Consider the following 24896-nt stretch of genomic DNA (forward strand, 5'->3'; position numbering starts at 1 on the left):
AGGTGTATATGACTATCTTCTTTCAGGCGAACACAATCAGAGATATATTTAAAAATATCCTTAGTCCTCCAAGGTTTATAATGGTTGTGAATGGAGGGCTGTGTTTTTTAAGTCAAAAATAATGCATCCATCCATAAAAAATGAATCCATACGACTTCAGAGGGTTAATAAAGGTCTTCTGAAGCGAAGCGATGCATTTTTGTAAGGAAAATAGCCATATTTAAAACTTTATAAATTCAAATAACTAGCTTCCGGCGGACGACTGTATACAGAATGAGCAAGTCGACTTGCGCAAAATGAGTACCCCACTGACACGATGTAGGAGTATCGTAAGCTTAGACGTCCTCTCGCAGTTCAAACAAATATGGCTTTACTCAAGCCCCTCTTCTCTTATATGGAAATCCTCCAACATTTCTCTTTAAAAATGATCATTTTAGACTTATAATCCGTGACCGGTGATTTGATTTGCTCTATCCTCTGCGCCTCCGCGTTCGTCATTACGTTGAGCGTCAGGTCAAAGGTTGCTCTTCCGCCACAAATTGACCTGCGCATTCTTTGTACGGTCGTCTGCCGGAAGCTAGTTTTTTGTAAATATGGATATTTTTCTTACAAAAACACATCGCTTTGCTTCAAAAGGCCTTTATTAACCCTCTGAAGTCGTATGGATTACTTTTCATTATGGATGGATGCATTATTTTTGGCTTCAAAATGCAGCCCATTTTTGTGTTCGTCTGATATATACCTAGGATAGCTTGAGGGTGAATAATCATTGGATAATTTTCATTTTTGGGTGAACTATCCCTTTAAAAAAACATTAAAAAAATCTAATTATTCCAAGCTTTCCAACCAATAATAATTAATAATAATAATATTTAGTGTGAAGCATGTACTATAGCTATAGCAAATCTCAACTGCTTGATTGTTATATCATCAATAAACTATATTATCTATATTATCGCCTAGCGATATATTAAAAGTTATATCTATAGTACATCCAACTTTATCCACAGACATACCATACACTCATGTAAAGCTACTATATACTATATAGCAGCTGCCTGATTTTTTTATTTTATTGCAGAATGCAACTATATATCGCCTAGCTCTTTATGTAATGTTGGATATTTAACTTTATCCACATACAGTATACTCACGTAAATCAATATATACTATATATATCAAATTTCTGGCTTGATTGTTTGTTTTGCTGCAAAATGTAAACTATATTATCGCCCAGCTCTAATCTGCTAAATGCAACTATAAGGTTTTTCTGTAAAGCTGGTTTGAAGCAATGTATATTGTGAGAAGCACTATCCAAATACATTTAACTTATATTTGACATCATAGCTCATGAATTTTTATTTCTGGGTGAATTATGAATTTCAGTAAGTAAAGTCTTTAATTGTACCTTTGACATGGATACTGGTGGGGGTGATGCCCAACTTTTTGAAGTGCTCATCTGTATCTGGATCCACCACTAGTAAACGCGTCTCGTTACCTCCGGTCTTGATGAAGGCCACGACTTCAGCATGTCTCATGCTTTCAATGTTCACTCCATTCACCTGCACACAGTTGTAATACAGCAGCTAGAATAATTTTTGTACAACAACAACAGTATATATATACTGTATATATATATATATATATATATATATATATATATATATATATAAAACATCATACAATCATGTTACTTTTGTATAATTGGTTCCATGTAATGACAATCTGACAATCATATTTATGAACAAATTATTTACATGGTACTGTTAAGTACTTTTTCATAAAAATAAAAAAAAACTGGATACCATTTTCGATGGTAAATTTTAATGGTAATATCATGGTACATTATTTTTTTACTCTCTAAAAAGAGTTACAGTGATGAAAAATAAAACCTTTAATCAATAGATCATTCAGGGGTGAATCTGCACTTCTGCCTCAGTGACTTTAATCATATGTAAAAGCTTTATTTATCCCATGATAAACCTGTTCACTCATTTTTGTCTTACAGTGCCCTGCTATTGGTTGCTTAGCAACATGTTTTGTGGGAGAATTAGGTTCCCAACAAGTCGAACAGAGGAGAGACGGTGAAGACATTTTACCGAAATTACAACCAAATCAATCAAAACAAAAACAAGGGCACGAGAGCCACCCGCACGCTCTCCTTCTGCTGAAGGTGATTTAATCTGAGTGTTTGTCCTGAGGACAGATGGACCGTGTGCTTTATTCAACTGAACAGCATCAAATATTAACGCGTGTTGCTGTGGCCGCAGTGGCAGCCGTGTGGGTTTCAGGTATCAGTGTCCTGAGGGAAGCGCAGAGAGGTGCGCTTCTGAAAACTGAAGGGGGCAGGACTCGCACTCTTTACTGAGGGTGGAAACAACTGCAAGATGGGGAGAAATGGGGGAGAAAGTTTGAACTGGTGAATCTCACGAAACCTGGAAAGAACATGCCGGCAAAGCTATATTTCACAGTAAAAATTAAATTTTTTCTTATTTTTCTTGGAGCAAATAAAGCCTATTTTAGAACAATTAAGACTTTTTGAATTGTGACATTTTGGTGCTTAAATAATCCAATTATAGTGTAATACATCTGAATTTTCATTTTATATATATATATATATATATATATATATATATATATATATATACATACACACACACACACACACACACACACACACACTTTATATATACACATGAAAAAATATCTAAATAATAAATATTTAAAATATACATATATATAAACTATATACATTAAAATTATATTATAAACAAAATTATGTTGATTTAAATTTTTTTAAAAAGTGTATATTTTTCACATTAATGTGCTTAAATGTCATAAATATATTTTAAAACGTACAATAATTTTGAAGCATTATCTGCTAAAATCATACATTAAGGTTTCATGAGATTCACCTATTTATAATTGCAATAACCAGTGAAATGTCTGTAAAACAATGAGTGTTGTTTTTCATATTCTCATCAGTATATAAAGGTATTCCTGAAATACAATCTAGCACGTTCTTATTTCATAACGGTTCATCATTTGCACATTGCAATGATTAGATGTAGCTAATGTGTTTAATCGCCACTAAATCCATCTAAATCACACAAGAAGTTGATGAGTTAATGGAGGTTGTGAGAACACTGCATTTATTTCTGTGACAATAAAAGATGTTTTCAGCTCTACCGATCGATCTCAAATGTAAGTTTCAACATTATGCTATTTTGCTTGACTCAGTCGCTCAAGAACAGAAATATTTTGTGCGAGTCATCATATCACATGCCGCCCACATGCATCTGAATGTGATGGATGGTCTGTGTGTGAGTGTGAATGTAGAAGTGAATTTAGAAAGTGTGGGTGTATATCTGGCATCATAAGGGAGTATATTGATGCACGTGTGTAAATTATAGAAATATGATAGAAGAAAGAGCTTGAGATAAAAGGCTTCGATTCGTTTCGGCAGAATCAGAATCATTCCTGTCTCACCTCTATGAGTCTGTCCTGTGGTTTGAGTCCAGCGCGGTCAGCGGGCGAGCCGGGGTCCAGAGCCCGTATGTACTGGCCCGGTCTGGACTTCTCGCTGTGGAGATTAAAGCCGTAACCCGCCTCAGACCGAACCAGGTGACACAGTCTCGGTAGAAGCTCAGATGGATCCCTTGTCGAGGACTCTGGTGAGGGCTGAACCTCCTGTGACAGGAGAAATAAAGACTTTTAGGGTGTGTTCACACTTGGCAGGTTTAGTTTGATTAAAACGAACTCTGGTGTGATTGCTCCTCTTGTTAGTGTGGTTCATTTGATTAAGTGTGCTTGGTGCACACCAAACAAGCGGATCGAGACCCCTGAAAAGGTGGGTCTGGGTCCGTTTAGAAACAAACTGGTGTGGTTCAACTGAAATATGAATCAAACATGGACCAGAGACATCTAAACAAACCAAAAACAGGATGTGATGCTCAAGCATACTTGTTTTCTCATCACAAGAGCCATGTTTCCCATTACAGTTTGGTACAGGCATCAGAAACGCCGTCTGTTTGCAGCAGATCTTTGTTTGTGTGCAACAGAGGAATTCCTGTCTGTTTTGACTTCTTTACACATTTAAAGTGCTTCATACGTTCTTAGTGGTACCATTATGAATACACTCACACACAACAACCGCATTTAGCCCAGAACACAGCATTGTAGGGCTGGACGATATGGCCAAAATTTATATCACGATATAATTCTTAATTTCGGTCGATACGATATAATTCTGATATCGATATGAACTATATAATAGCCTCAGAAAAACTGCCAAGAACGGCCACAATGGATGTCTGTACCTACAAATGTCTGAAAAAAGAATTTGCCAAATCTATGAAATCTCTTCCTATAAAACTATATAATATTTTAGAAAAAAAACAGTACAAATAAATTTATGTTCAGCTTTTATTTGTATTTAGCCTTCATACAAACATAAAAAATAAACATAAGACTCAATCACTTTAGTAATATTAATATCTTTAACATTAAACTATAATGTAGGCTGATTTTATTATCCTTAATATAGATTAAAACAAAAGTGCTTCAGCCAAGATAAAGATTGTGAACAGTAAAAACAGAAAAAAACAGTGAGAAACAACAAAAAACACATTGCTGGGGCAGGGACGTTGTTGAGTGTTGATGACACTAGGGGTGCAACGGTTCAAATTGCTCACGGTTCGGTTCGTATCACGGTTTTAGGGTCACGGTTTTGGTACGTGCTATTAGCACATACTGAACCGTACCGAAACAGTGACCCTAAAAATAGGACTACTGTCAAATAAAAATAAAGAAAATAAGAACAAACAATCAAACTACAAGCAACATCACAAATAAGTACAATAAAGCAAATATTCAAATAAAATAAACAGTGCTTTTCAGGTTTTTCAGGTATCTAACAGTAGTTTTCAGGTACAGAAAATGGATAAAGTAATCAAATATAAAATAACACTGCATATTATCTTTACTGTATAAAATAAATAAAGATGAATCATTATTGAAGTTACAAAAACTATTCAGTCAAGAGCAGTGAGTGATTTCTTTGTTATTTGTTGTTTGATTTAACATTAAAAACAGGCAGCAGGAATATTTGTTTTCCCTTTAAGACATGCACGATCCAGTACACTGTTACACATGCGCTGTCTTTCTCGACTGTTATACGTTCACTTAAGACATAACTGACTATGTTTGCTAGGATACTCGACAAGACGGGCATGTTGACATAATTTTTGTATGAATTTGTCCGCCGAAGCGCAAGACTTGAAAGAGAACTCAGTATTTGCGCGCTGACTGAAATAAGCGTGTGCGCGCTTCGGATGAGCGCACACAAATCTTCTCACAGCGCGTGCGAGTTCTCTTTCGCGTCTAGTTCTCTTTCGCGTCTTGTTCTCTTTCGCGTCTTGTTCTCTTTCGCGTCTAGTTCTCTTTCGCGTCTTGTTCTCTTTCGCGTCTTGTTCTCTTTCGCGTGTTGTTCTTGAAAGTTTAAATCAGCAAGGCTTAAATGAGTTTAGTTTAAACACAGATAGCAACGTGTGCTGTTCAGGTCTCACCTGCGCTCGCGCGCTATCAACACCCGGGTGATGACGGCGTAAATGACTGGACATTAGAGCAGATCACGTTCTGCTCTTTCTAACCGCTGCGCCTCAAGTCGTGAGAAATGCTGTAATATCGAAATACCGGAAATGTGTTTAAAAATCATATCACCGTTATCGAAAAAAATTATATCGCGATATATATTGATATTGAATTATTGTCCAGCCCTACAGCATTGTTTTGCATGTTTGACAAGTTCCACGAGTTCGGTCTTAAAAATTACAGTGTGATTGATAAGCGAACCAGTACTAAATGTATTATTTTCTTTTTTGTTTTTGATCTCGACCAAAAGAACCAAGAGAACCAAACTACAAATGTGAACACACCCTTAGGGCATTTTCAGACCTGTAGATCATTTGCTTTGTTACAATGTTGCATTTTCTTCTTGATTTGGTTTGCTTTCACAAGGCAACATTTCAAGGTGTACAAAAATGTGAAACTGTCCACTTATTGGCCAGAGTCTCCTCTGCTTCATCCTTCAAAATGATTGACAAGTTAGCTCCATGAACTTATTGCGGCTTATCTGTAACTGTCATCACACATCAAACACTATACGAGACAGTGCTTTTTATATAACACATTTCCTGTAATGAACGGGGAATGAACTTGGTCCATTGGGTCAGATTGCTTTCTCATCTCAACTGAACCGCTCTTGCAATCGGGCCGAGACAACCTAGTTCAGGCGAATCTTGGAGCAATTGTTTTGGTTTGGATCCGAGCGAGATTGCCGTGTTCATATATGCCTAAACAAACCAAATCTAAGGGAGAAAACACACCATGGATCTGAAACAAATGCTCCAAACGAGCCAGCTGTGAAAACGCCCATAGATACAAAAACTCCTGAAGCTAAATATTAGGTTTAAAAATACTTTGTCTATGACATGGCAAGAAAAGAAATGTACTAGTTTAGCTTTATAGTAGTTTTAAAATGTTAGATGAATATTAGATGTTGAGTTTTATAAACACACAGTTTCAGTCAATGTTTTCCATTCAGAAAATTCTCTCTCCATTTACACCTCAGTCAAAACCACAACAACAAAATAACATTCAAAATGCTCACGTACAGTGATGTATTTGATTGGCTGATTAACAGAAGCGTTAATTACACACCGAGTCATTTTGAGTAATGAATGAATAAAGTTAATGCATGAATTTCGGGTACAATTTTGCAATTTGGAACAATAAGTGTTCATTAATAAATTAATAAATGTAGGCTAAATGTAAATAAATGCTATTTGCCTATAAATCCATCAACCATCAGTCCACTACTTAACAGAAATCATAAAAAATAAACAAAATGAAATGAATGTGTGTGCTATATTGTAAATACAGGGTTATTTTCATTATTAGATTTGAAGAATTGCAGTATTTAGATTTGATTATTTGAGTTTTCCTCATAAAAAATGTGCATTAGAGTGTTACAAATGTGCTACGACCAACCAATAATAATAATTCTGGGTAATCTGCTATTCATCCAAGATGGAGAGTGGGGGGAAAAAAACACAACAATGGCATGAAGGATGTTGTTTGACAATGTAGTATTCTTGGCAAACTGAAACCGAGGTCATCAGAAGAACAGAAATATGCTGGATGTGTGAATAAGAGAAGCATTATCAGCCTGCCAGAGGAGGATTTCTCAAACAGGAGCAAAAATAATCACCACGTCAACATCGAAACCACAGTAAAGTGTGATAATGAATGTCATAATCAATTTGTGGTTTTCACAGGTTATGTGATGACACACTCCTACTTATCTGGTGTTGTATATTCCTCATACTTGTCATTTGAACAAACATCTAAACTTAAATATTACATTTCTGCTCATAACTTAGTAGAACACATTAGGGGCTTTCACACTGAATAGTTCTAGGAACTCAGTGATAGGAACTAGCCACTAGGATAGATCCCCAGGAGCTAATTTCTCCCCCTGGCCATGTTCCTGGTTGCATTTGCACCGGGAATAGGAACTCTGAAGCGTCCGACAGCGGCGTCTTTAAGCGCGGCATTTACAAACGCAACAACAACAACAACAAAAACCGGTGGATGGAGTATGCTGTGATCGGAGTTTGTTGTGTGTCGTGAGTTTCGTGATAACAGATGGAATGTAATGTATCTAATTTAGTTCCCCCAAAAGGAGTTCCTAGAACTAAAATCATTCCTAGTTCCTGCGGTGCGAACACGACAAAATCCAGGTACTTCAGCCAGTAGTTCTAGGAACTATGAAAAGGTTCCTCCGGTGCGAATTCCTCCCCTATTAGCAACCGCATGGCAACACACATAAGAAAAAATGCAGCACATAATCACTCTTGTGAATACAAAACAAGAAAACATCATTAAAAACCAAGGATAATCTAATAGGTGTTTATGGGAATTCAAAGGTAGTAATGACAGTGAAGGTCAAAGGTCAAGGTCCATTAAGAACAGGATGGTACGATCCATTATGCAATTTTCTAAAGAATGACAGGAAAACTTGATACACACACACACTGTATTTTATATTTATGCATATAATTATTGCAAACTTGTGCATTATTAAAATAAAAAATACTTAATTTAATATATTTCATAATTAGATATAAATATAAAATAGAGTATATATTATTTTAAATTCATGCATATGCCAGATTCATGCTAAATTAATTATTTAATCAATTCAATAATTATTTAATCAACTATAATATAATATAATATAATATAATATAATATAATATGCTTGGAAATGAGCTTGGAAGATCAACATCCAGATGAACGGTTGATGTTCTCACTGTCTGTGGTCTGACCTGTTTGTTATTTGACTGACAGGTGTGTGTAAGTTGATCTAACTGACGGCAGACGGGAGACCCCCAAAGGCACATTGTTTGAAGGAAGAACAGATTACAGCATTTCCGATAGTGACACTGTCTGAATATGGTGCTTATATGACACTTATATCAGGACTTCTGAGACGCATGACATTGACAGATGGATGTTCAGACAAGATGTACTTTTATCACCCCAAAGGAAAACTTTAAATTTTAGAATGAACATCTGACTAAATTAGTGTCCATATGTGGAAAGCAAAACAACAATAATTTTTCTATATTCTAGGAAAGTTAAGGGTATTTTGTGGAAGTATAAAGGTTTAAAATGGCTATGATAGGAACATTAACTCTGTAAAGCCTGACATTTGAAATAATAGTCAGAAAAATTAGAATTTTGAAGTTGGAACAGTTTATTAAAACTTTAAAATTATCAATATACTATATTATATTAATAATATATAATTAATAATTAATAATATTAATATTAAAAAAAAAATGTTGAGTATCACCATTTTATATGTCAGACTATTATGCCTCATATAGTATGATCTAGAAAAATATGGAGGAGGAAAAACTTAAATTTTATTCAGAGGCAAAAAAAAAAAGAAGTTATTTGGTGCAGTTGCTGATATTTATATGGCCAAAAAGTAAGATGAAATTCTGATAGCTTGTAATGTAAATCACTGAGATCTTTATAAGAGTATTTACTAACATAAAATGCATATAAATGTCAGCTATCACTCTATATCGCCCAATAATATGTCTTGGTAAGATATTGAAATTCTTAGATTGATCATTAAAGCCCTGTAATTTTTATAATGGAGGGCAATTGTTCCTCAAAGGCCTGTTTTATCATATTTAATACACACATTTTAACATGTTTTTTTTTCTAAAATGTAATGTATGAATAATCAAGAAAACTTAAGTTCCTTCAGTCCAGCAGCTGTTCATCTTGAAATATTACTAACAATATAAATGTTATCCTTATATTTACTTCATAAAAATCAAGTTTTCACAGCAAAAAATCATGTACTATGACCTGAAGGGGGACAGGATTTAGAATTATAAGGCCTTTCAGGCCCTGTTTCCACCTGGTATTAAGATGCATTTTGGTCGATCGGCTCACAAGTGGATTACGCTAAATATAGGTGTAACCATGGTGTAAAATATTTTGAGCTTGTCCATTTTCGACCACTTCCAGAGGTAGCTGAAAACTATTCGATTGGATGGTGTAGACGCTCTTGTGGTCAAATGTTCGAACAGCCACAAAAGACGCTTCTCCGCCTATGGACTAAACACGTAAACATTATGGGAAGCACGCTAGCCAAACGGATTTAAACTTAGTCAGCTGAAGACCCGAGTTTGCTTTGAAGATGAAAAATGTACCAAGCACAATGTTCTCTCTCCACTCCTGATTTCTAACACACACTCACATGTGGTCTTGCGGCTGTCAGAGCAGAAACAATAGCTGCTGCTCTCTGTATGTTTTCCTGTCATCTCCGTGCACGTCCATATGTAAATTGCGCAAGATTATTTTGTCTATTGGATCGAAAGATCTGAAAAAGCCCATACATTTACCCTCCCATAGACCCTCTCTTCGAAGATATCAGGACAGAAGTGGTTAAAAGTGGACAAAAGAGACGAATTAAAACCCCAGGTGTAAATGGGAATGTGTCTGCCTCGTCAACTTGTGATTCGATCAACCAAAACACGACCTTACTTGCTTAAAAAGTATAAATGATCAATCAGATGAGAGAAGGCATGTAATAATTTGTGTACAACATGATTTTCAGCAGTTTTGATCACAATGATAGTAAAGATGCTTAAGAAATTTGAATATCAAATATAGAGTAGGCTTTATAGGGTTAAGCACAATCATTTCAGACAGGCGAACAGGAACACTTTATTCCACTGAATTCAGGAGCAGCCGACCCAATAACACACTGTCCCACCAACTCAACACAGCTGACCTCTGAGAGAACAACTACTGTTAGTGAGAAACCAGAGAGGAGTTTGGGACTGGTGGGATGAACAAGCATTTCTCTGTTCCCGACACTTCCACTCTAATTCTAAATACCTCCATACGGCATTATGGTTCTGGGCTACAAATAAACCTCCCTGCTGAACGATCAGCGTTAGAATATTCCCATTGTCACACACCCCTCTGCACACCCTCGCATTACACCCTCTTCCTGTCACTCCGGGTCCTGAGGTTTCTGTTCCTGGCTTGAGCATGGAGATGTGTGGGATAAGTAAGGGAAAACACTCGAGAGAGTGGCAGATGCAGCACAAAGCATTCCTGAAACTTCCTGTCACAATAAGACGCTGCCTGTGTGTTTCAAAGCATGGGCTGGTAAAATGATACTGATGCTTTTGAATTATTGACACTAGGACCTCTGGGATTTCTCGCACGTGACTATTATTAACCCTTTCTCCGCTGGGGCTTCCACGGCAAAACACAGAGCACAACATAAATGACACACTCATACCTCAAACATAAATTTTGAAGCCGCTGTTGTTTTCTTAAAACTCCACTGAATCAATAGCAAGTGTGATTGGGAACCAAGAGGTTCCCAATCCTCACCAACCAACCAAGAGGTGATTTTTATTCTGATTACGGAACAAATTACTCTAATGTATTGGTTCTTGATAATAAAATAATAAAAGCTTGTACACGCAACAGGAAGTAAGGGCGCAAGACTGTCCCATGTCTTAAAAATGCCCAAGTGCAGTGCCCTTAATGCACACTAAACCCACAATACCGCTTTCTGACCGATTCCCAAACAAATGACTCTAATGAGTCAGATCTTTAAGTGAATCAAAAACATTCAGTACAAGTAGTGCAGTCCGACTCCCAAACAAATGACTCTAATGAGTCATTTCTTTAAGTGAATCAAAAACATTCAATACTAGTGCAGTCCGATTCCCAAACAAATGAATCTAATGAGTCATTTCTTTAAGTGAATCAAAAACATTCAATACAAGTAGTGCAGTCCGATTCCCAAACAAATGACTCTAATGAGTCAGTTCTTTAAGTGAATCAAAAAAAATCAATACAAGTAGTGCAGTCCGATTCCCAAACAAATGAATCTAATGAGTCAGTTCTTTAAGTGAATCAAAAAAAATCAATACAAGTAGTGCAGTCCGATTCCCAAACAAATGACTCTAATGAGTCAGTTCTTTAAGTGAATCAAAAACATTCAGTACAAGTAGTGCAGTCCGACTCCCAAACAAATGACTCTAATGAGCTGGATCTTTAAGTGAATCAAAAACATTCAGTACAAGTAGTGCAGCCCGATTCCCAAACAAATGACTCTAATGAGTCATTTCTTTAAGTGAATCAAAAACATTCAATACAAGTAGTGCAGTCCGATTCCCAAACAAATGACTCTAATGAGTCATTTCTTTAAGTGAATCAAAAACATTCAATACAAGTAGTGCAGTCCGATTCCCAAACAAATGACTCTAATGAGTCGTTTCTTTAAGTGAATCAAAAACATTCAATACAAGTAGTGCAGTCCGATTCTCAATCAAATGACTCTGAGTCGGTTCTTTAAGTGAATCAAAAACAGTCAATACAAGTAGTGCAGTCCGATTCCCAAACAAATGACTCTAATGAGTCGTTTCTTTAAGTGAATCAAAAACATTCAATACAAGTAGTGCAGTCCGATTCTCAATCAAATGACTCTGAGTCGGTTCTTTAAGTGAATCAAAAACAGTCAATACAAGTAGTGCAGTCCGATTCCCAAACAAATGACTCTAATGAGTCAGTTCTTTAAGTGAATCAAAAACGTTCAGTACAAGTAGAGCAGTCCGACTCCAAAACAAATGACTCTAATGAGCTGGATCTTTAAGTGAATCAAAAACATTCAGTACAAGTAGTGCAGTCCGATTCCCAAACAAATGACTCTAATGAGTCATTTCTTTAAGTGAATCAAAAACATTCAATACAAGTAGTGCAGTCCGATTCCCAAACAAATGAATCTAATGAGTCATTTCTTTAAGTGAATCAAAAACATTCAATACAAGTAGTGCAGTCCGATTCCCAAACAAATGACTCTAATGAGTCGTTTCTTTAAGTGAATCAAAAACATTCAATACAAGTAGTGCAGTCCGATTCTCAATCAAATGACTCTGAGTCGGTTCTTTAAGTGAATCAAAAACAGTCAATACAAGTAGTGCAGTCCGATTCCCAAACAAATGACTCTAATGAGTCAGTTCTTTAAGTGAATCAAAAAAATTCAATACAAGTAGTGCAGTCCGATTCTCAATCAAATGACTCTGAGTCGGTTCTTTAAGTGAATCAAAAACAGTCAATACAAGTAGTATAGTCCAATTTTCAATCAAATTAGCCGGTCCTTTTTAGTGAATCAAAGCCATACAGGGCAACAAGCCCAGTCAGATTCCTGAACAATAAGCTGTTACTGATTGGTTGTTCAAATGATGTGTAGCTAAAGATACGCATCATGATTTATCAGTAGCATTTTATACAATTAAATGAATAAAATGTTGTTTGGCTAATTCAGTATTGTTTAATGTATATTTCATGCCAATTTGACTGAAAGAAACTGCCAAAAAAAGACCAAGAATTCATTAAAAGGCCATATAAACACCACTTTTTGGAATTGCATTTCTTTTCCCCCAAATATTTATTCCATTAAAATACTAAACCTTAATGGCCCCATTAGGAACCTGAACTAGAATCATTTCCAATTCTTTTCAATTTTCATCCCTAACTGTGAGCGCTACTTCATGTGTTCAGTGTATTCACTGTATAGCAGTTCTTCTCACGTTTTTAGTGTGTTTGTGTATGTTGATGATGCTCCACAGGCCCACACCCATGTTATCAGTCCAGCACAGACACACTCCACACGGCAGCACCGCCTGCAGCCGTTGACACGCGAGGGACCCAGACGGCAGGACGCAAAGCAGAGAGGCCCCGCTGATGGCTCTGCAGATGGACAAACTGACACGGGCGTTTCACCCCCAGCAGGAAACACAGGAGGGAGTTACACAGGAAGTACACAGATCAGAGCAGGGAGGAGACTGGAAACATATACACATATCATCCTATTTTTCCACATCATATGGATTTTCCTACATACAAAATGATCTGAAACCCTAACTATGTTTAGGGTTTAAGTTCCTACTAGTCAACCCTAACTATGACTCAGGTTAACCATAACTTGCATTAAATTATTCCAAAATGAAAATCCATCCTGCAACGTTTCACTTCAGCTTTATTCACAAGTAATCCCGAGCAGAAAACATCTACACACGGCGGTGTCCTGTTACGCCGCCCCCCTCGTAGCTGTGTGACCTCTAGCCAGCATGTTGAATCAATTACACCAAATTCCCGACCACTTGCGACATGACTTCCCCCTCCAAAAACATGTTTAGTGAGTGTAACAACATGCAGTTTTAACACATTGTATGGGCCGTACACATGAAAGCCAAGATAAAACATGAGAGGATATGGACTACAATAAATGATACACTTTCAATATAAAGAATTCTAATAACTATAATGTGACTGTAATGCATAATGGTGGAAATCTATGGTGGTCAGATTTTTAACCATTCAGGGTGTAATGTTACACCCAAACCACCATGGGGGTGATAACCTTTGACCTTTCCTCACAATCAGACCCGCAATGAATCTGTGAATGTCCTCAGATTCTGTCATCTATAAAGTTCTACACATCTTCTGCCCTTTGTTTATTTTAACATTTTAACTGGATGAGGGCCAAGCAATAATAAAAAAATAAAACCATCTCGAGATTAAAGTTAGTAAATTTTGAGAAAAAAGTCGTTAAATTTCGAGAAAAAAGTCGAGATAAAATGTTGAGAATAAACTTGTTAAATTACGAGAAAAAAACTCGTTAAATTTCAAGAAAAATTCGAGGTAAAATGTTGAGAATAAACTCATTAAATTATGAGAAAAAAACTCGTTAAATTACGAGAACAAATTCGATAAATTATGAATTTGTTCTCATAATTTAACGACTTTTTTCTCGTAATTTAATGACTTTATTCTCTTAATTTAATGAGTTTATTCTCAACATTTTATCTCGACTTTTTTCTTGAAATTTAACAAGTTTTTTCTCGAAATTTAACAACTTTAATCTCGAGATGGTTTTATTTTTTTTTATTATTGCTTGGCCCTAATCCTCTTCCGTAGATCATGACTTCAGCTATCTTGCCTTAATTTTTTAAATCCGACACAATTATGGAGATTTTCCTGCAAAATAAGCATTAAAAATGTCAAAGGTTTGCAAATTCCTTCTTGATCTTCTTATAATTCTACATAATTGGCCTCTTTGTATGTCATTGTGTTTTTTGTGATAACATTTACACTACCGCATCAGTATGTTTTTATTCATTTTAATCTTTTTTGAAAGAAATTAATACTTTTAGCCAACAAGGATGCATTGATCAAAAGTGTCAGTAAAGACATTAATAATGTTTCAAAACATTTCTATTTCAAATACTTTCTATTCATCAGAAAATGAATACGTTTTCCTCAAAAATACAAAGCAGCACAACTGTTTTCCACATTGATAATAACGAGAATTATTTCTTGAGCATCAAGTCAGCATATCAGAATGATTTCTAAAGGATCATGTGACACCGAAGACTGGAGTTATGATGCTGAAAATTCAGCTTTGATCACAGGAATAAATTACATTTTATAATATATTCAAATAGGAAACCAGTATAGTATTTCATAATATTACTATTTTTACTCTTAAAGGTGCCATCGAACGTTTTTTTTACAAGATGTAATATAAGTCTAAGGTGTCCCCTGAATGTGTCTGTGAAGTTTCAGCTCAAAATATCCCAAAGATTTTTTTAAATTAATTTTTTTAATTTAATTTTGGGGCATCATTAAATATGAGCCGATTTATGCTGTGTGGCCCCTTTAATTCTCGTGCTCCACGCCCACGGAGCTCGCGCTTACCTTGAACAGTGCCTAAACAAAGTTCACACAGCTAATATAACCCTCAAATGGATCTTTACAAAGTGTTCGTCATGCATGCGGCATGCATGCATCGGATTATTTGAGTATTGTATACTGTTATATTGTTTACATTTGATTCTGAATGAATTTGAGGCTGTGCTCCGTGGCTAATGGCTAATGCTACACTGTTGGAGAGATTTATAAAGAATGAAGTTGTTTATGAATTATACAGACTGCAAGTGTTTAAAAATGAAAACAGCGACGGCTCTTGTCTCCGTGAATACAGTAAGAAACGATGGTAACTTTAACCACATTTAACAGTACATTAGCAACATGCTAACGAAACATTTAGAAAGACAGTTTACAAATATCACTAAAAATATCATGTTATCATGGATCATGTCAGTTATTATTGCTCCATCTGCCATTTTTTGCTATTGTTCTTGCTTGCTTACCCAGTCTGATGATTCGGCTGTGCTGCTCCAGACGTTAATGCCTGCCCTTGTCTAATGCCTTTCATAATGTTGGGAACATGGGCTGGCATATGCAAATATTGGGGGCGTACACCCCGACTGTTACGTATTATGTTGAGATTCTCCTGTTCTTCGGAGGTCTTTTAAACAAATGAGATTTATATAAGAAGGAGGAAACAATGGTGTTTGAAGACTCACTGTATGTCATTTCCATGTACTGAACTTTTGTTATTTAACTATGCCAAGATAAATTCAATTCTTCATTCGAGGGCACCTTTAAATAAATGCAGGCTTGGTTTTCATACGAGACTTTTTAAAAAAACATTCCTTTATGATTTAATTTGTGCATCAAATGGTTAAAAAGTAATGCACTAAAAAAGCATTAATATTGTGTGATTTAATGCATTATTTTCATTAAGCTTGTAACCAAGAAGAGGTAATTATTCACAGGATCATGAAGATGCTTATAATGCATTATAAGAATAGCTTTATGATCCATAATACATACATAAACTTCATCAAAAATGTTGAAAATAAGTAGGTACATATAGATGAGGTCATGTGACACTCGAGGTTGTGCAATCGCTGTGACAAACCAGTGATTCAAACAATGTGTGAAGAAGACATCATTACGCTCATCTCTTCTGTTGTATCCCAAAGCCCGGCTGTGTCTGTCAGGACCATGTGTTAGAGAGAGAGAGAGCGCATGAAGAGTCCCAGCGTGAGGCTGCCGCTCATCCTACGCAGTGTGCCCTCCAGGGTTACATCACATCAACGCTCTACATTCACAAGCTCCTAATATCCTCTGTGTTTGATCACTAAATGTGTCTAGAATCTCTTCCGTTTCAGCCTCAGTGGAAGCTTTTTTAATCAGTGGTACACAGATGCAAAATCATACTGAACGAAGAGGACTCAGCATGGTCTGTTGTGATATTGAGAGGCACGCTTTCTAACTGTCACTATGGAAGCTTGTTTCCGCCACTGGCTAAAAAATAAAAAAGCTATAATTGCAACTTTTTATCTAACAATTCTGGCTTTCTTTATAGCAATTGAGAGTTTACATCTCGCAGTTCTGACTTTTTTCTCAAACTTGTGTGATATAAACTCACAATTGCGAGTTATGAAGTCAGAATTGCATGATATAAACTCACAAGTCAGTCATTTTTCCTCAGAATTGGACTTTATAACTCACAATTCTGAGAAAAGAAGTCAAGTCAGAATTGCGAATTTATATCTCGCAGTTTTAAGTTTATATAACGCACAATTTTGAGTTTAGAACTCGCAATTCTAACTATATATTTTGCCATTGCGAGGTAAACTCGTAATTCTGGCTTCTTTTCTCAGAATTGTGAGATATAAAGTCGCAATTACCTTTTTAATTTTTTAATAAATGGCGAAAACAAGCTTCCATATGTCACCGATTTATTTTTGATGTCAAAATACTTTCTCCTACTCCATCTTAACATACAGACAAAAAGTTGGGGTCATAATACTTCATGTTTTTGTAAGAAGTCTCTTACGTTCATCAACTATTATATTATTTTTTTAAATAAAAAAGATACAGTAAAAACAGTAATACTGTGAATATTACTACAACTTAAAATATCTGTTTTCTATTATATTTTTAAATGTAATATATTCCTGTGATCAAAGCTGATTTTCAGCATCATTACTCCAGTCTTCAGTGTCACATGATCCTTCAGAAATCATTCTAATATGATTATTTGATGCTCAAAAAACATTTATTATTATTATTATCAACAATGTTGTGCTGCTTAATATTTTTGTGGAACCCATGATAAATATTTTTCAGGATTCTTTGAAAGGTCAAAAGAACAGCATTTATTTGAATATGTAAATTTTTTTGTAAAATTAGGTCACTTTTGATCAATTTAATGCATGCTTGCTCAATAAAAGTTTTAATTCCTTTAAAAAAATCCTACAGACCCCAAACTTTTGAACAGTAGTGACTCAAAAACTAACTAAAATAAAACAAAAAATTTTCATTTTAGTTTTTGATACATGATAAATTATAACCTGCCAGAACTAAACATGGAAATTACATTATTAGATGGCAAAAAGTTAAACATTTCTAAAAAATAAAAACAAATAAGTTAGAGCAATGTCAATCCTAAAAATACTAAAACTAAAATAAAAACCGAATAAACTGAAAACTTCAAAAAACTAAAACTAACAATGATATAGAGCGGGGTGTCCAAACTACGGCCCGGGGATGAATTTTAAGTGGCCCGCAGCTTGTCTATTAAAATATATTATGTGTGGCCCCCATGCATAATTTACAAATCGTGCAGTTTCACAATGTCAACACAAGGTGGCAGTACTAGAATTTAGGCCAGGGAAACATGCCAAAAGCGGAATGAAACAGCGCTACTTGTGCGCACCGCGCGACTCACAAGCTCACAAATGTGTTTACTTAGTGTTTAGTGTCTCGATCACACGACTACTAAACAGCCAGCATGAAGTGTTCAAGTTCGGCGAAGAGGTCTCAGGTACAAGCTGCAAATCTCTTTGTGATTTAATTCAGTTTAAAGCCAGTTGAAACAGCGCTGACTTAATCAACAACACTAACGTGCAAATCAAGAGAAACATTAAGCCGATCCAGTTTCAACCAACAATTCAACAACATTTATCACGGATTTACTGTGGTAACACTAACTGTAACTGTGGTATATTGTCAGAAATGTAGGTTAATATGTTATTTTATTTCATTTTTAATGTTGACTTGTATTAAAGGGGCTCTATGTAGGAATGACACCCAGTGTTCAAAATAGGTACTGCAGTCCAAATTCAAAATATTATTTGGCCCGCCCCCTCGTTAAAAGACGTGGGTTGCCAGCAACAAGAGGGAGCACAATTGACAATAAAAGCTGAGGAGACTTACACACTGTAAGCTGATGAGTTGATTTATCTGTTTTAATATGCTGTCGTTCATAGAGATTTTTATTTGATCTGATTTTATCTGATTCTCTGACCCAGTTTGTTTGCTGGTTTCCATGGCTGCAATATGCGTTTTCCACCAACTGGCAACCTGTGATGTTGAAATACTATTGGACAAACTGGCAGCACACGGTTTCGCACAGACCAAAACAAAGACAGACATTCCGACACGGAACACACATTTCAAAGTAGAATGTCTGGCTGTATCATTGTTTTTCTGAGGAACAAGTAGGTGAACTTAGCATGTTTCCAAAATATCTGCAAACATACTGGGGTATTTTTATGCTTTATTAAAGTAAAAATCTTACATAGAGCCCCTTTAAATGCCCAAAAGGCCACATTACAGACTATTTTTGTCATAAACTTTCAGTTTTGTGCATTCTTGTTTATATTAAATGTGTATTTAGACTAAATACCTTAAAGCCTTTCTAGATATAGAAACAATATTTTTACATTTTACCATGTAGTGAGGTGCCATGTATGGTTTTACCTGCGGTGATCTAATTAGAGTACTTTTAATTTAAATAAGAATAGAGTTCTAACTCAGTAATAATATTTACATTTCACCCTTTAAAAACGAGGTTAAGTTTTACAGATATTGTTTGTGTATTAAAGGTGCCCAAGAATGCTTTTTCACAAGATGTAATATAAGTCTAAGGTGTCCCCTGAATGTGTCTGTGAAGTTTCAGCTCAAAATACCCCATAGATTTTTTTTAATTAATTTTTTTAACTGCCTATTTTGGGGCATCATTAACTATGCACTGATTTTTTTCAGCGTGCCGCCCCTTTAATTTGCGTGCTCCCTGCCACACCCGCTCTCGATTATATTACAGCACATTTACAAAGTTCACACAGCTAATATAACCCTCAAATGGATCTTTACAAGATGTTCGTCATGCATGCTGTATGCTTGCTTCGAATTATGTGAGTAAAGTATTTATTTTGATGTTTATATTTGATTCTCTATGAGTTTGAGGCTGTGCTCCGTGGCTAATGGCTAATGCTACACTGTTGGAGAGATTTATAAAGAATGAAGTTGTGTTTATGAATTATACAGACTGCAAGTGTTTAAAAATGAAAATAGCGACGGCTCTTGTCTCCGTGAATTCAGTAAGAAACGATGGTAACTTTAACCTCATTTAACAGTACATTAGCAACATGCTAACGAAACATTTAGAAAGACAATTTACAAATATCATTAAAAATATCATGCTATCATTGATCATGTCAGTTATTATTGCTCCAGCTGCCATTTTCGCTGTTGTTCTTGCTTACCTAGTCTCTTGATTCAGCTCTGCACAGATCCAGACATTCTGCCCTTGTCTAATGCCTTTCATAATGTTGGGAACATGGGCTGGCATATGCAAATATTGGGGCGTACACCCCGACTGTTAAGTAACAGTCAGTGTTATGTTGAGATCCGCGTGTTTTCCGGAAGTCTTTTAAACAAATGAGATTTACATAAGAAAGAGAAAGCAATGGAGTTTGAAACTCAATGTATGTCTTTTCCATGTACTGAACTCTTGTTATTCAACTATGCCGAGGTAAATTCAAATTTTGAATCTAGGGCACCTTTAAATTTGCATCTGTGTCCTGTCTCAAACTACTCTTCTGTCAGCTCAAGCTTTTGTCAAATCTGTTGTGTTTTCAAGAAACAAAACATGTAGGCCTAATATATATATATATATATATATATATATATATATATATATATATATATATATATATATATATATATATATATATATATATAGATAGATAGATAGATAGATAAGGAACCGGCCCCCAGATGTGTCCACGACATCGAATCTGGCCCCCTTTTAAAAAAGTTTGAACACCCCTGATATAGAGAAAGCAACTACTGAAAACAAACTAAATAAAAAAAATGGAAATAAGAACTAAATCACGCTTCTCCAATCTTGGACCTGCAGGCAGGCCAATGAGTGATACACTGGGCGTTTCATTTACAGTCACATGACTAACACATTCAATGTGAAACTGGTCTGGCCTGTGTTTCCCAAAAGCATCGTAAGCCTAAGTAGATGGTAGAACCATTGCCACCAATCAACTTAGCTCACGATGCTTTTATGAAACGCAGCCCTGGTTAATGTTCTCTACGCAGACAAACAGACACTGTCGCTCTGATTGTTAATAATCCCAACAAACCCAGTTAAGTGGGATGAGTCTGTTTTGTCACACATCTGACCCTTTAATGGAATCTGCACTCCCTCCCCCTCCTGAACCCCAGCCTGAACCCCTCTAGCTCAAGAATGTTCCACAGATCCGCACATCTGGACTCGACACAGTTGCCCCTCGTCTCACAGCGGGAACATGGGGGGAATAATGAGGAGGGGCTTTGACTGAGAGAAAGAAGCCGTGAGGTATAGCGGTGTGCAGAAACAACACATAAACCACAACCAAACCAGAACTAATGTTTAAAGCATCAGTGTGAGAGTCTGCAAACCAAAACTATGCTAATTTACAGTGCTACCAAAAACTATTTGCCTACTTAAAGGGATAGTTCACCCAAAAAGAAAATGTACTCACCATCATGTTGTTCCAAACATCCATCCACCAACCAATCCACCAATTAATCAATCTGTCTGTCTGTCTGCCGTCTATCCATCAGTCTGTCTGTCTGTCTGCCATCTATCCTTCAATCTGTCTGTCTGCCTGCCATCTATCCATCAATCTGTCTGTCGTCTATCCATCAATCTGTCTGTCTGTCTGCCGTCTATCCATCTGTCTGTCTGCCATCTATCCATCTATCTGTCTGTCTGTCTGCCGTCTATCCTTCAATCTGTCTGTCTGCCTGCCGTCAATCTATCAGTCTGTCTGTCTGTCTGTCTGCCGTCTATCCATCAATCTATCTGTCGTCTATCCATCAATCTGTCTGTCTGTCTGTCTGCCGTCTATCCATCTGTCTGTCGTCTATCCATCTATCTGTCTGTCGTCTATCCATCAATCTGCCTGTCTGCCGTCTATCCATCAATCTGTCTGTCTGCCGTCTATCCATCTGTCTGTCTGCCATCTATCCATCTATCTGTCTGTCTGCCGTCTATCCATCTATCTGTCTGTCTGTCTGTCTGCCGTCTATCCATCTATCTGTCTGTCTGTCTGCCGTCTATCCATCTATCTGTCTGTCGTCTATCCATCTATCTGTCTGTCTGTCATCTCTCCATCTATCTGTCTGTCTGTCTACCGTCTATCCATCTATCTGTCTGTCTGTCTGCCGTCTATCCATCTATCTGTCTGTCTGTCTGCCGTCTATCCATCTATCTGTCTGTCGTCTATCCATCTATCTGTCTGTCTGTCATCTCTCCATCTATCTGTCTGTCTGTCTACCGTCTATCCATCTATCTGTCTGTCTGTCTGCCTGCCGTCTATCCATCTATCTGTCTGTCTGTCTGCCGTCTATCCATCTATCTGTCTGTCTGTCTGCCGTCTATCCATCTATCTGTCTGTCTGTCATCTCTCCATCTATCTGTCTGTCTGTCATCTCTCCATCTATCTGTCTGTCTGTCTACCGTCTATCCATCTATCTGTCTGTCTGTCTGCCTGCCGTCTATCCATCTATCTGTCTGTCTGTCTGCCGTCTATCCATCTATCTGTCTGTCTGTCTACCGTCTATCCATCTATCTGTCTGTCTGTCTGCCTGCCGTCTATCCATCTATCTGTCTGTCTGTCTGCCGTCTATCCATCTATCTGTCTGTCTGTCTGCCGTCTATCCATCTATCTGTCTGTCTGTCATCTCTCCATCTATCTGTCTGTCTGTCTACCGTCTATCCATCTATCTGTCTGTCTGTCTGCCTGCCGTCTATCCATCTATCTGTCTGTCTGCCGTCTATCCATCTATCTGTCTGTCTGTCTGCCGTCTATCCATCTATCTGTCTGTCGTCTATCCATCTATCTGTCTGTCTGTCATCTCTCCATCTATCTGTCTGTCTGTCTACCGTCTATCCATCTATCTGTCTGTCTGTCTGCCGTCTATCCATCAATCTGTCTGTCGTCTATCCATCTATCTGTCTGTCTGCCGTCTATCCATCAATATGTCTGTCTGTTGTCTATCCATCTATCTGTCTGTCTGTCTGTCTGCCGTCTATCCATCTAGCTGTCTGTCTGTCTGCCGTCTATCCATCAATCTGTCTGTCTGTCTGCCGTCTATCCATCAATCTGTCTGTCTGTCTGCCGTCTATCCATCAATCTGTCTGTCATCTATCCATCTATCTGTCTGTCTGTCTGCCGTCTATCCATCAATCTGTCTGTCTGCCGTCTATCCATCAATCTGTCTGTCGTCTATCCATCTATCTGTCTGTCTGTCTGTCTGCCATCTATCCATCTAGCTGTCTGTCTGTCTGTCGTCTATCCATCTATCTGTCTGTCTGTCTGTCTGTCTGCCGTCTATCCATCTAGCTGTCTGTCTGTCTGCCGTCTATCCATCAATCTGTCTGTCGTCTATCCATCAATCTGTCTGTCTGTCGTCTATCCATCAATCTGTCTGTCTGCCGTCTATCCATCAATCTGTCTGTCTGTCGTCTATCCATCAATCTGTCTGTCTGCCGTCTATCCATCAATCTGTCTGTCTGTCGTCTATCCATCTATCTGTCTGTCTGTCTGCTGTCTATCCATCTAGCTGTCTGTCTGTCTGTCTGTCGTCTATCCATCAATCTGTCTGTCTGCCATCTATCCATCAATCTGTCTGTCTGTCGTCTATCCATTAATCTGTCTGTCTGCCGTCTATCCATCTATCTGTCTGTCTGTCTGCCATCTATCCGTCCGTCTATCTATCTATCCATCAGTCTATCATCTGTCTGTCTGTCCATCCATCCATCCATCCAATCAATCAATCAATCAATCAATCAATCAATCAATCAATCCGTCTGTCCATCCATCCATCCGTCTGTCCATCTATCCATCCATCCGTCTATCCATCTGTCTGTCTGTCTATCCATCTATCCATCCATCTATCTATCCATCTATCTCTCCATCTGTCTATCATCTGTCCATCTGTCTGTCTATCCATCCATCTGTCCGTCCATCCATCCATACGACCATCCATCTATCTATCTATCTATCTATCTGTCCGTCCATCCATCCATCCGTCCGTCTATCTATCTATCCATCCGCCTGTCTATCCGTCCATCCATCCATCTATCTATCCGTCCGTCCGTCTATCCATCCGTCCGTCTATCTATCTATCCATCCGCCTGTCTGTCTGTCTGTCTATCCATCCGTCTATCTATCTATCCATCCGCCTGTCTGTCTGTCTGTCTATCCATCCGTCTGTCTATCTATCCATCCGTCTGTCCATCCATCCATCCATCCATCTCCGTCTGTCCGTCTATCTATCTATTCATATATACAATATTATATATAATATATGAATTCTGTTGTCATTGCATTACATAAAAAATCTAAACTAGACATATTATATAACATGTATTCTATATAATTTACAATGAAAAAAGTTGTTCATTTTAGATTGACTTTAATAACACCACTATGTCAGTGCATACTAATTGTAAAACTTTAAGCAGCTAAACTTTATAAAGGTCTAGTTTCGTAAGACTGTTTCACTTTAGGCTTCAAAACAAATATATTTATCCAAGACAAATGAATCCAAACAGCAGAAAGCAGCCAAACTGTGATGAGTTGAACCACAATCATTCACAGAAACAGAAAAAAAAAAAGTGGATCACATAGGAATCATTTTTATAAGGTGAAACTGTATACCAGTGTTTTGAAATTGAAAGCATATAACTTTCTCTTAGTTTTCATGGAAATGTAGACCCGAAATTGCCTTTAAGAGCAGGTTTGGCTGGTACATGCCCACAGGGATATTAGCGATTCAAAAGTCCACTAATGAACCAACCACACTGAGTGATGTTCAAGTATGCAGACACTTCACTCACGGAGACATGCAAACACACACACATTGTGCACTGACTGTCATATGAACCTTTACCTGCATGTCTGAGTTCAGATGTACGGGTCTGCCTTTCCCATGATGCTTGTGTTTCAATACACCAAACGAAAATCAGCCTCTCGTTTCATGGACGTTAGTATATACAGGTGATCTGTATGCCATTACTT

At 37.1% G+C, this 24896-nt stretch overlaps 1 protein-coding gene and 1 long non-coding RNA gene across 5 annotated transcripts in view; one reads left to right on the forward strand and one right to left on the reverse strand.

The window, feature by feature from the left end:
* Positions 1-14202, forward strand: part of LOC125266805 — a 55345-nt gene extending 41143 nt beyond the window's left edge. The window contains exon 3 of one of the 2 annotated variants that reach the window (XR_007184555.1): positions 13242-14202. This is a non-coding gene — a long non-coding RNA (uncharacterized LOC125266805). Of the gene's footprint in view, positions 1-2008; positions 2346-13241 lie in introns of those variants that run through there. The other variant, XR_007184556.1, reaches the window with a different exon arrangement.
* The window catches only part of LOC125266791 (Na(+)/H(+) exchange regulatory cofactor NHE-RF2), a 39525-nt gene that overhangs the window by 3701 nt on the left and 10928 nt on the right, over positions 1-24896 (reverse strand). For all 3 annotated transcript variants that reach the window (XM_048187828.1, XM_048187818.1, XM_048187809.1), the window contains 2 exons: positions 3490-3690; positions 1409-1562 (listed from right to left, as the gene is read on the reverse strand). In XM_048187828.1, coding sequence (XP_048043785.1) covers positions 1409-1562; positions 3490-3690 — 355 coding nt within the window. The remainder of the gene's footprint in view (positions 1-1408; positions 1563-3489; positions 3691-24896) is intronic.

This window comes from Megalobrama amblycephala, linkage group LG1, assembly GCF_018812025.1.
Source record: "Megalobrama amblycephala isolate DHTTF-2021 linkage group LG1, ASM1881202v1, whole genome shotgun sequence".
Classification (NCBI taxonomy): domain Eukaryota; kingdom Metazoa; phylum Chordata; class Actinopteri; order Cypriniformes; family Xenocyprididae; genus Megalobrama; species Megalobrama amblycephala.